The sequence below is a fragment of the Callithrix jacchus genome, chromosome 18, assembly GCF_049354715.1.
Source record: "Callithrix jacchus isolate 240 chromosome 18, calJac240_pri, whole genome shotgun sequence".
NCBI classification, from domain to species: Eukaryota; Metazoa; Chordata; class Mammalia; order Primates; family Cebidae; genus Callithrix; species Callithrix jacchus.
This window is the reverse complement of record NC_133519.1, coordinates 42,000,267-42,013,710: the sequence shown is the minus strand read 5'-3', so window position 1 is coordinate 42,013,710 and position 13,444 is coordinate 42,000,267. Positions and strand designations below refer to the sequence as shown.

The window sequence follows — 13,444 nt, the reverse complement described above, 5'->3', positions numbered from 1 at the left end:
GAGCCTCCGCATCCAGCCTTCATGGCTGCAATTTATATGAGTGATTAGAGAAGGCCTTACCAATGTTTACCAAGAAGGTGACATTTGAACATAGGCTTCCACTGTGATTGTCAGTTTTTGTTGCTATGAGTGTGTCTGCTTCTAAAACCCCACCTTCTTAAGATCTGCTACTTCTACTCAAGTGGAACAAGGAACTTCATTATGACTTTATATAAACAACCAACTTTTTTATGCATTAAGAATTGACATGATACGCATTAAGAATGATAGCCTCCTGGCCTTTCCTATGGAATGAGAGCTATTTGGGTAACTCAGAGAACTTTCTTATTAATGTTCAGTTTTAAAATATGCTTTGGAAAGCTGAAATGACCAAAAGTGAGGGGACCCTACTTGGTTTTAGAATACATAAGAGTCTAAGCCTATGTACTTAAAACTTTGGCCTCCCCTAAAGTCTATGACAATGAATTAGCCTGTTACTGCTTCTACCTCCCTAGATATGCTTTTCTGACTCCTAGGATAACTACTCTCTATCTTTTGGTCCCCTGAACACGACATTACCCACACTTGGCCTGCAATAGTCTTTTGTTTATCATTCTTTCTTATCGCTTAAAGTATCACCTATGTGTAAATTATACCCAAATGTACTCCTCTAACCTGAAGTCTCTTCTAATCCAGAAACGCTTCTAGCATGATATGTCTAAAATTCAAATAATTTTATCACTACCCTCATACCAGCATCACAAAGAAGTTCTTCCCAGAATCCCTGTTGCTACTAATGATACCACTGTTCTTTTTGTTCAAATACACCAAAAGTCTTGGAATTATCTTTGACTCCTCACTCTCAGTGTATAAGCACTCACCAATAGCTACCAGTGTTTTCTTCTAGGTTTTTATCTACTCTGCTGATAGAGGAATAAAAATAACTGTTAGTCCAGACATAATTATATGCTCAGTTATGAAAAATGGTTACTGCAGGATATACAGAAACATTGGCGGAGAGTGATGATGTTCTTTCAGAGGTGTCAGACACGTATCGCAAACATTAGGAAAGCATTATTATATAAACCTTCTTTAACAGGGAGGAGGCTTCAAGAAAGGGGAGACAAATATTTAAAATGTGCAATGGAAAAAGGCATCTAAAGAGATCAAGGTGGTTGTTCAGGTTTTCCAAATTATAAAAGATAGAAAGCAGGTCCCATACTCAAAGCTGTACATCTAGTTAGGGTAGCACATATTTATAAAACATGGCAACATGAAAGCGAATGGTCATAATGAACTGAGCCTTGTCAAAATTGTTAAGGTCAAGTAAAATGCCTTTTTTCAGCTGTTCTAGTAGCAAAAAATAGGAAGGGAGTGGTTGCTGATAGGTGGGGCAGTGTTCACTGATAACAGAGAAAAAGCACAACTTCTTCACTCCTCTTTTGCTTCTATCCTCCCTATTGAGGAAAATGATCTTCAAACTGGAAAGGGCAGGACCAACATGGTGAAGAGGAAACTAAAGCCCAAGATAAAGAAGGTGATAGTAAGAAAGCACTTAGCCCTTTGAGTGATTTCATGTCTCCAGGGATGGATAAATAACCTGGAAGGGCACTAAAAGGAGCGGCAGATGTGATGAGTGGAATCTTCTTTTGTCTAAAGGGTGTGACAAGAAAGTATACCAATTTTTAGGCAGGAATTAAGGTAAACTGAAAACAATGGGCTGGTAGTTCTGCCAACAACTGTTGCCAAAATCCCAGATTTGGTTTATAAGCAATGATCACTAGGAACTAACATAAAATCACTGAGAAAAACAAAACTGGCCAGGCATGGTAGCTCATGCCCACAATCCCAACACCTTGAGAGGCCAAAGCAGAAGGATCAAACTCCTCGAGCCCAGGAGTTTGAGACAAGCCTGGGCAACACAGTGAGGCCCATCTCTAAAAAAAATTAAAAAAGAATTAGCGAGGTGTGGTGGCATAGGCCTAGCTATCCAGGAGGCTGAGATAGGAGGATCTCTTGAGCCCAGAAGTTTGAGGTTGCAGTGAACTATGATTATATTGCATTCAAGCTTGTGGGACAGAGCAAGACTGTCTCTAAATTAAAAAAGAAAATCATATCAAACTAACTTTCCATCCTTTTCTAATTCTATACAGGTAACATGGAATGCTACAGACATCTATTCATTGACTTCAAAGAACCATCCCTCTCCTTAGATCTCTGTAGGAACTCAGTAAGTTGAGTAATTGTAGAGTTGGCTAGATATGTATCCAAGTCAGATGCCATGGAATGCTGAATGGTGAATGGTGAAAAAAAATGTTAACTGGTAAGTATTGCTGGGAGTGGGAATGTCTCCAGCAACGCATTGCAGAGCTTTATCTTTAGCCATGCCAAGCAAATCATTTTAATACATAGCGTAGATAATTATACAGAACCTTATTAAACTACACTGAAAGTTACAGCTAATACATTGGGTTACTGAATCAATATTTCAGATGATTAGCTAAGACTAACAAAATTAAAGTAAATTTATATTATTTATTATATTTTCTATATTTATTTTTTAATGAAACTTCCAAGCAAAGAGTTTATAAAATTTAGTTTAATAATCTCTCACGTTTTTTAAGAAAAGACCAAAGAATATTTCTGACTATAAGTCTGCGGGTAATAAATTTTTAGAGACCTAATTTAAGGTACACAGAATAACACAGTTAATATTAGGTAGAACTGTCTGAAACTGCCAATATTTAACCATTTTTAACTTATAAAAACGGTGATTTCATACAGTTCAATCTAATAGAACATTATGTGTGGTGTTATAAAAGAAGTACAGAGTGCTTTGGCTTCAGAGAAGAATCATTTACTACCTTTTGAGAAACCAGAAAAGGACTCACAGAAGTAGCATTTGAGCTAGAATTTGAGTGATGCCTGGGGATTTAAAGAGAAAGGGAATTCAGGAAAAGGAGGACATTTTAGACATTAGCAACAGTGAGAGAAAAGACTCATTAACAGGAAAATAGCCCATTTAGCTAAAGTGTGGAGCTGCAAAGGTGAGACAGGAAATCACACCGAAAAGGGAGACTGGAACTTGACTTCAGAGGCCTTCAAATCTACTATGGTAAGTGCTCTAAAATCTTACGATTTTCCTACAAAGCCCAACGACATTCGGCACATAGTAAGTGCTCAAATTTGAGTAAACGAGCGAACAAACAAATTGTCTGCAATAAGTATAAAACAAGAGGTCAGCATAAACACAGCTCCTGACTGCCATGTCAGTCCGTCATGGGAGTCACAGTACTTTTCATCCACAAAGGACCTTGATGATCCTTTAGTCTAACTCCCTCAAAAATTTTGGGTGGTGACCAACAGGACTGGAAATACTCAAGCAAAGTAGAGGCAAAAGGCTGCCTGTTCCTCTGCCAATTCCTAGGGTAATCTAATTCACCAGGGCAAAGTCTCCAAAGGAGATTTTGGTTCGGTAACTCCTAAATGTTGTACTTTTGGATTCCTTCCTGAAAATGAATGCCATCTAAGTCTACAAGTTTCAGCAAAAAAATGTTTGGTGGCTTTTGTGGGCAATTGTTTTTAAAAAGTCAAACATGTCTAAGGTATAATTTTTAAAGAATCTGGCTCCAGGAGAAAAAGCTGAAGCATTAGTCACATGGTTTACATTTCTTCCTCTTGCCTGCCAGACTTTTTTTTTTAATTAAGAAAAGAAAAATGGGTCAGCCCAAAAGAATTTTTACAACTGTCAGAGTAAATACGAGGCCCATGTAACCCCATAAACTTCGTTTTTGGAGCCTTTTCTCCCTTCTCTCTGTGGCTTACAGTGTCATTTATTTAGAACCCAGCCAAAAGCACAGCGCTGGTGACTACTCCTCCATCTTTTGTACTTTAAGGACGTGTTTTCTGTCAGGCAGGAAGAAGACTGGTGTATTCCCAGATTAGAATACAACCTCTTCTGATTTCAACAGGATATGATGCAGAGAGGATCTGAGGGTCACAGGGAACCCTGTCCAATTCATCTTGGCTCTAAGGTCAGTAGGAAATCACCCTGTTCTTAGAAAGAGTGAAATCATTTTGAAAAACTCTCTGAGAAGCAAGTAATCAGGCAAAAGTCGTTCTTGGACTCCAGGGACGTTTTAGGGCTGAGCAAACGGGTCCAGCCTTCAGGAGAGAGAACTCCAGCTATCCTCAGTTCACCCTTCACTCTGGAAGTCTCTTGAGTGGCTACTGCTTTCAGGATGAGCACTCATGTTAAGGTTTACTTTCCTGCAGGGTCTAGTTTGGCTGAAGAGCCCCAGAAGAGCTTTTACCAACCAGACCTAAAATCCAGGAGGCGTTCCTGGTACCAACCTGCCCTCTTACAGAGCAGACCAGGCCTCCTGGTAATGCTTCAGATTAAGATGGACCACCCCAGATTACTAATCTTCAAACTTTTTAGCCATGATTCATAGTAAAAAGAAAAAAGTGCATTTTACATGATTCAGTCCACACATGCACATACATAAACCAAAAAGTTTTACAATAATAACATTCTGATATTTTCTATTGCATTCTGTTCTAATTTTAAAATACTGATTTTTAGTCTACCTAGTTGAATTCAGAACCCATAAATAAACAATAAGCTGCATTTTGAAAAGTAAGGCCTGAGAACAACATTATCTAATAGAAATATATAGCTAGCCACAGGCAATTTTAAATCTGTTAGTTGCCAAATTTAAAACCTTGAAAAGAAAAACGTAAAATTAATTTTTTTTGGAGACAGAGTTTCACTCTTGTTACCCAAGCTGGAGTGCAGTGGTGCAACCTTAGCCCACTGCAACCTCTGCCTCCCAGGTTCAAGCAATTCCTATGCCTCACCCTCCTGAATAGCTGAGATTACAGGCGCCCACCACCATGCCCAGCTAACTTCTGCATTTTTAGTAGAGACAGCATTTCATCATGTTGGCAAGACTGGTCTCGAACTCCTGACCTCAGGTGATCCACCCACCTCGGCCTCCCAAAGTGCTGGGATTACAGGCATGAGCTACCCCGCCCAGCTGTAAAATTAATTTTAATAGACTTTATTTAACCCATTATACCCACAATATTATTATTTCAATATGTGATCACTATAGGAAATTACTGAGATATTTTACATTATTTTTTGGTGTGGATTTTACAAGTACAGAACATTTCAATTAGGACTGGCTATATTTCAACTGCTTAATAGGCATATATGGCTAGTAGTTACCATATTGAACAGCACAGTCCTGGAGAGTTCTGGACCCACATTTCCCAGAGCAAGAGACCTGCAATGATGCCTGGAAGCCGAAGGGCAGAGCACCAGCCACCCCAGCCACCCACTCCAGCTGAATTACATTTCACACTTGTCACACGCCCTCATCTCACATGGTGCTATCAGGGTCCTCATGCAAGCTCCACACCCCTGATAGAGGATGGGAAATTTCATGGGGGCAAAAACCAGAAATGAGGTTTGTTAACCAATAATAGGCATTATCACCTTAAAATTCCTCAAACACAAAGTCCAAACACATTCTTTTTTCTGTGACATCAGAAAAACATGACAAACATCACAAACGATTCAAACTAGAAAGCAACATTCAGAGAATTTGTTCTGAAAAAGATTTCTTGCCTATCACAAACTGAATATAGAGAATTACTGCAACTATATTAGAATGTGTGCCTGTGAACAAAATTGGAAGATAATAAGTAAAAGTCAAAAGAACTGTTATTATGGCAGAATTATATATGATTTTCTTCTTCTTTTTTTAGACAAATGGGCTAGTCATGGCGGCTCACACCTGTAATCCCAGCACTTTAAGGAGACCAAGGTGGGAGGACCACTTGAGGCTAGAAGTTCAAGACCAGCTTCGGCAACATAGCAAGACCTCCATATCTATAAAAAGTTTAAAAATCAGCCAGGCATAGCAGTGTGCACCTGTAGTCCCAGCCACTAGGGAGGCTGAGGCAAGAGAACCCTTTGAACCCAGCAGTTTAAAGCTGCAGTGAACTATGATCATACCACTGCACTCCAGCCTGGGCAATAGAACAAGACCCTGTCTCTTTAAAAAGAAAAAAGTATAACGTTGCTTCATCACTCTTTTAAGAATAGCATTGCTTTAAAAAAAAAAAAGTCTATCCTTCTCTAAAGCAAACATCTATGCCATTGAACACCAATGCAAAAAAAAGGCAAGGAAACATGAAGGAAGGGTCAGAAGCTGTCAGAGCACTTGACTTAATGGAGCCAATTACAGTTGGGACAGTGTACATGAAAGTACTTAAGAACAGAATTCTGAAATTCTAGAATTCTGAAAACCTCCAGGATAAACTTTACATTCTGCCTGAAGTAAACATTTCAAAGTTAAGAATGTAAGACCACAGAATAAAGAAAAATGTTGGCGGGCCAGAGAGCAAGGAAGCTGGGATTTACTAATGAAAATTTAAAAGTGTACCCAAATATTATGTAATTTATGGCACTTATTAAGTCTGTTTTTGCCCATGAGCACTAGTAAGGTGTACCACAGAAAGTACACTATAAGACAAGCCTACAACATAAATCTCAGAGTAATAGTCCTCATCATTAATGGGCATAACCTTCATTACTATGTTCATGGAGATACGTCAGATGCCTTCACAAAAATGTGATATGTAGGGCAAAGCCATATTGGCTTGACACTGGGTCAATGCAGGTTTGAAGCCAATTATAGGCCTCAGATATCAGATACAGTTAGATATATGAAAACCCTAAGTAGAATAACTTCAGAATTCAAAGTAGAAACTGAGTTCACAGAGGTCTAGCCTTAATCCATTACTCAAACCTGTATTTTACTAAGAAATATACAGATTAGGCCAGGCATGGTGGTTCACACCTGTAATCCCAGCACTTTGGGAGGCCGAGGCAGGTGGATCACCTGAGGTCAGGTGTTCGACACCAGCCTGACCAACATGGAGAAACTCCATCTCTACTAAAAATACAAAATTAGCCGGGTGTGGTGGCACATGCCTGTAATCCCAGCTACTTGGGAGGCTGAGGCAGGAGAATCACTTGAACCCAGAAGGCAGAGGTTGCAGTGAGCCGAGATTGCACCATTGCACTCCAAGCCTGGGCAATAACAGCAAAACTCTGTCTCAAAAAAAAAGAGGAAGAAGAAGTATATGGATTAACTCTAAAGTCCAGGTCATCCCATCTATAAAGGTGACCATCATACCTAAGTCACTTTTCATACAATCATGAAATGTGCAGGTCAAGTAATGATGACAAAGATGAGGGAAAAGCTCCGTTTCTTTTTTTATTGTATCAATACTTGGAGTATAAAATATAAGTTCAATTTAGCTGCTTCCATGTTTCCTTTTGTTTCAAAAAATTGAATTTACAATATTAGCAAATGCCAAAAAAGTCACTGAAGATACATGTTCTATAATAAAGATAAGGCCAAACAATTTATAAGATGCTCAGCAAGTACTAACTATGTCTCCGACACCATCCCAGGTTACAGGAATATGATGGTTAATTAAATATGGCCCCTCCCCTTGAAACACTGACATGAATAGGGCAAAGAGAAACACTTTTAAAAAATAGTATGATGAGTGCTGTAACACAGCTTTTGGTAAAATGCTAAGGAAACTCAGATAAAAAGACAGTTAATCCAGAAGAGAGGTGGGGAAAAGTAGAAGAGTAAAGATGACATTTGAGCTGCAACTTGAAAGGTAAGTAAGATTCATCAGTCAACCAGTGAACAGAAAAGCAGAGTAGGCAGATACGATGCCACTACAGTGACACAATGACAACAGAGCTGCACATAAATTGAACTTCACTATGGCTGACGAAACCGAGAACTCCAGATTCTCTACTAAGAACAGGACCAGTTCTTTTCATGGAGACATAACCACAGAGGTTATGTCTGGAGGTCCAGATGGAAGGAAACCTTTTAAAACATCTTTTGCCGCTGAGAAGAGGATCATCATCCTCGTGGCTGTAACAAGCTGCATAATAGTGAGTCCGGGTTGGGGCTGGGCACTGAAATCAGAGCTGCTATCATCAGCCCTTTTCATCCCAGTCACGTAAAGTTTTACAAGCCTTTATCCCTCGAGCAGACATCTCATTTGTGGGTTGTCTAGATCAACATTGAATAGGAAGTCATTTCTGTAAAGAATATCATAATCCTCCAACTCTAACCCAAGAATGTTCATGAAGAAACTCTTAAATCAACTTTAGGTCCCTGAGAAACACTTCTGTGGGAACAAAACAGCAGCAGGTCCCTCCAGGACACTCTTAACAGTATGTTGTCTGAAAGCTGGTTCCTGAGGATCAACTGGTCACAGTATCATTGCTTTGCACAAAAATGAGTGTTATCCACGTGCCTTGAGTCAGTATACAAAGAGTCCCTTCTCCTCTAGCACCACACACAGAGTCAGTAGATTCAGGAGAATTCAGTGTTTGTCAGTAACACTTAAGTAAATCACTTATTAAGCATCTTTGTACGAGAGATTTAATTTTCACTTACAGCTCTGAATACAAGGGTCATTTAGCTCCATAAGTCAGCTGAGTACAGGCACAAAAGAACAGGGAATGAATGATGGGGTTCAAGTATCTTGAGAGAGAAGAAAAAGATCTTTCGACGCTTGGGGGATCCCACATGAATAGAACGAAGGTCAGATTGTGGCCGAGCAGCCAAAGACCCTGGAATCTATTTTTAAGTCAGAAGAAGGACAGGAAGGGAACAGGAACAAAAAAAGGAACTCACACAAGACAAATGGAAAGCAAGAAGGAAGCAGCTATAATCAGCAAAGGGAAAGACAGTGAGAAAAATAGATTTTTTAAACTCTGTTCCTAATAGGGAGGCCAGGAGCACTGCTGGAAACCACTCAAAGAGAGAAGAAAACATAGAAAGCAGCAACAGGACTACTCAAAGGAAGTGTTTCAAATGCCTACATTTTATGAGGGTCAATGTTGGTCAGTTGGTAACATTCCTGTCTCTGGCATTAGGTCATGAGTTCAAGTCCTACATCAGGACTGGGCTTTAGACCAAAAGTTAATTTTCCAGCACCTATGCAAGGCTGGAAGCACTTTCCATTCCTTGGTGCATCCGTTTTACCACCCTTCTCACAGCCATTCAGAGTACCAGAAAGGAAAAGAAGAATACACGAAAAAATAGAACGTTTTCATACACAAGATACCCACTGCAATTGTCTTAAGAATCCTGTGAGTGGGGTATTCTTTCCCACGGCCAATCTACAGAAGGCTTCCTGTCAGCATTCCCAATGCAGCTGGAATCCCAGTGGGGACACGGCGGAAGCAGAGGAAGCACTACTCCTTGCTGAACGGTACCTCTCGTTAGGTAATCAGCAAGTGGGAAGAAAAGAAAGTGGACACGATGGCCTCTGGAATGAGGGAAGAAAGGCAAGACTAATGAGAAGCACTTAGGTGGTGAGTAGAGAGAAAAAAGAAAGGCCTCTAGATTAGCCAGTAAGAACCTCCTTATATTTGTACAACAACTTACACATTAAAAAGTATTTTTATTGACACTAACTCATGTGATCCTCACAAAACTCATGCAGAGTAAAAGCAGATATTATGTGGCCATTTCATAGGTGAGGAAATGGAAGATTCAGAAAGTTACAACCTCACAAGCAATTCAGCTCATCCCTGGCTTGGGGATCAGGCATTGTATTATCTAATCAACATGTGGCACAGTAAGAAATGTTATCTTTATTGCATGTAGTTTAGTCCAAGACTTGAAATTGATGGGGCAAGAACAATTTGCTAGCATCCTAAATTATGTCCTATTAAGAAAGATTAGCATAATGCTTACCAAGCAGTTTTTAGAAAAATTATTTCCTATCCTCTGATTTTTCTGTCAGAAATGGCAAAACAGAAGACAGAATATGGCCCACTGTTAAGCAATAAAATATTTTTAAAACACAAAAATAATACAAACAAATTGAAGGAATTTCAAATGTAAAATGTTATAGCCCAAGGAATAATGCAGTCTTTCATTATTCAAGGAGCCAGAGAAAATACAATAGATGTTACTTCTATTTTTTTTTTCTTTTGAGTCAGAGTTTCGCTCTTGTACCCAAGCCGGAGTGCAATGGCGTGATCTCGGCTCACTGCAACCTCCGCCTCCTCGGTTCAGGCAATTCTCCTGCCTCAGCCTCCCGAGTAGCTGAGATTACAAGCACGCGCCACCATGCCCAGTTAATTTTTTGCATTTTTAGTAGAGACGGGGTTTCACCATGTTGACCGGGATGGTCTCGATCTCTTCACCTCGTGATCCACCCTCCTCGGCCTCCCAAAGTGCTGGGATTACTTCTAATATACAAAGATCACTAAATGCTGTCATGATTGTTCCTGCCTCTCAAATGTGCAAAATGAGAGAGGGATGTCAATGACATGTCTTAAAACCTTGCTAATACTGTTTCTCAAGCAATCTGGGGTTACATATAACCTCAAGCTTCAGGGGACCAAATAAGAAAGCCACCCAGGTCTCTCCAAGGTTCCACGACAGGGTTCAAGAGGGCCCTGTCAGTGAGGTGCTGATGAGAGCCTTACCACTCAGTTAGTGAGTGCACACCATATCTTAGGCACCGTGCCAAGCACCTTACATACATAACTCATTTACTCCTCACAGCCATTCCATCAGGAAGGCACTGCTATTCTCTTTACAGGCAAGGAGCTCAGGCCTAGAGGGGCTAAGTAACTTCACAGTTCAGGCTTGTATAGCTCACATGTGGCAGAGGTGAGTTTTGCATTCAAGTCTGGCTCTAAAGCACAGGTTCTTGACCACTGCACTAAGCTACCTCCCTAGACCAGGGCTCCTGCTGAATATACCTCTGAAAAGGAATAGCAGCCAGGAGGTGCCAGTGTTTGCGAAGTCCCCAACTAGGCTAATTCCCCAGCCAGGCCTTGATGGTACTGGGCCCTAAAATCATTTTTAAAACAGATGTGTTTATTGTGTCATGTTTTTAGAAGGAGTCAACCTTTGGACAGAAAGTAGCAAGTCTTTCTCCCTGTGCTTCACAAACTAATCAAATGCTTCAATTACCTGAGTCTTCTGTTTAGAAGTATCAGTTATCTCAATACACAACTTCAAGTATTGCAATTTAATTTGTTTTTTGAGATGGAGTCTCGCTCTGTTGCCCAGGTTACAGTGCAGTGGCACCATCTCTGCTCACTGCAACCTCCGCCTCCCAGGTTCAGACTATTCTCCTGCCTTAGCCTCCCCAGCAGCTGGGATTACAGGCTCTTGCCACCACGCCTGGCTAATTTTTGTATTTTTAGCAGAGACACAGGTTTTCATGATGTTGGCCAGGCTGATGTTGAACTCCTGACCTCAAGGGATCTGCCTGTCTGGGCCTCCCAGAGTGCTGGGATTACAGGCGTGAGCCACCGTGCTCAGCCAAGTACTGCAATTTTAATTGGAAAAGTCATGACTATAAAGCATTTTATTTTTAGCCAATGTCTAATCCAGTTTCAGTTATTTTTACCTACATACTTAAATGTTCTTTTCTTAGATAAATATTGTCCACAGACTAGCTCTATCACCAGTGGTGACAGAAGTTACAGGCATAAGAACAGCATATAACTAGGGGAGAATTGCTAGCAAGAGGGTTGTGGAGAGATTCAGTTGATACAGCTGACCAAAGACATCCTACCCTTAGAAGAAAAGGTTTGCTTTTTGACTTCAAAGTGTCTTCAGAATTAAGAAACTGGAAATACTCAGCCTTGGCTTCATTTTTACAAAAGATGAAAATGAGTATTTAAATCAGCAGGAAACAAGGGGGAAAAAGTTGAATTGCTGAATTCTTTGCAGGAAAGAAAAACATAAAAAAACTTCTGAGGCAGTTTACATAGGATTAGATTAACTGTGTTGAAACAAATTCAAATGAATGGACCACAGATGGCATAAGCAATTAAATGCTAGAAAATGTAGGGTAATGAGTCTGTGAGAGTTAAAAAAAGATCTAGAACCACCACCAACTCCCCACCCCACCACAACCACCACCACTGTTACCAACAGAAGTCACCCACTGCATCATTTAAAGGAGAAGGTGGCTTTGAGGAAACAGGCCAGCCAGAGGCCCAAAGCATTGGGAAAAATGGGCAGTCACATCGGTGGAAAGGCACAGGTATTTCTACAATGATAAGACAAAAGGATCAGTGGGAAATGACATGATTCTCTCTGTCTCTGTACAAGACTGAGCTTCCTACAAGGTGGTGTCTTCTACCAAATGTTGTAAGCTTGTTCTACTTTTAGTCCTTCCTTTCTTCCTCTGTTTTTATTCTTTTTGCAAACTAAAAGCAGTTTTCAGAGTAAAGTCAAACAATCTCAATAATGACACAATTAAGGGAAACCAAGCAAAGTCAAGCTTTGATCAGCTATGTAGAAGAGGCCATGAGTGTCTTTATAAAGATGAACCAAATCCTAGAAAAATAAAATGTGAGAAGACATTTTCATATATAGGCTGTGTGTATATTTGAGCGAGAGAGTGAGACTGAGAGGTAGTAGCAATCAACGAAGGAAGCACTGGATCTTACTACAATGTTTCTTTTATACGAGGAGTGAGAATTAGCAATCAGAGTGAACCTTCAAGAGCATTAATGTCAGCAGCTAGGACAAAAAGTTATCACTGAGAATTTACAGGCATTGTGTAGGAAGATGAAAAAAGATCAGGACACTAACCATAAAATGTCTTGTGTCCCTAACAACTCAATTATAAGTTTAACTGCTGTTTTCTAAAACACAACTCTGTAATCATAGTCCTGCGGGTTCCATATTTATTCGCGCTCCATGGTCTACAGATTCAATTTGTTTGGTTTGTAGGGAAACAGAAGACTTTAAAAAAAGAAAGGAAGAAAGAAAAGGAAACCACAAGCTCTGCAAAGTTCTCTGGAATCTAAGAAGTCAAGCAGTGCTTTCTGCCTTGTTCATGGTGAGCCTAAACTGAGATTTCATCTCTAGACAGGCCACATCAGGCATGCCTGGATCTGGTCTTTCTGCCGAGCCTTCTGAGAGGAACGCAGGCATTTGCTAGTGTATATCGAGGAAGGCTGACCTGAAGTCTCCCCCGTACATTTCACCCAGTGAGAAGAGGATCACTGACTCCAGAAAGCCTTTTGCTGACCTGCTCTTTGAAACCAGTGTGCCGGCCAGGACTCCTTGCCCTGCGCCCCGCCTACACTCATCCCCACCTACCTTGTCCACTCTGCCGCCACAGCTTTAGTCAGGCTCTCATCCCTCTTTCTTGACCTCATTACCACTAAAAAAAAGCCTCCTCTGCGGTCCGCATGCTCCAGTCTGGCTCCCTTCTGTGCATCTCCCCTGCAGCTGTCAATCATTATTCTAAAATGCAAATCTGACCACACCACTCTGCTTAAAACTCTTCAATGACTATGCTATCATTAAAGATAAAGCAGATTCCATAGCTTAGCACTCCAGGTTCTCCACGACATGACTCATGC

The 13,444-nt window shown here is 40.5% G+C and overlaps 1 protein-coding gene across 5 annotated transcripts in view; it reads right to left on the bottom strand.

Annotated features, from left to right (window-relative positions):
• The window catches only part of RGL1 (ral guanine nucleotide dissociation stimulator like 1), a 303,693-nt gene that overhangs the window by 99,305 nt on the left and 190,944 nt on the right, over positions 1-13,444 (bottom strand). The window contains exon 1 of one of the 5 annotated variants that reach the window (XM_078355110.1): positions 5,213-5,419. The exons of the other annotated variants lie outside the window; for them this stretch is intronic. Coding sequence (XP_078211236.1) covers positions 5,213-5,215 — 3 coding nt within the window. The 5' untranslated portion in view covers positions 5,216-5,419. Of the gene's footprint in view, positions 1-5,212; positions 5,420-13,444 lie in introns of those variants that run through there. 5 annotated transcript variants of the gene reach the window in all.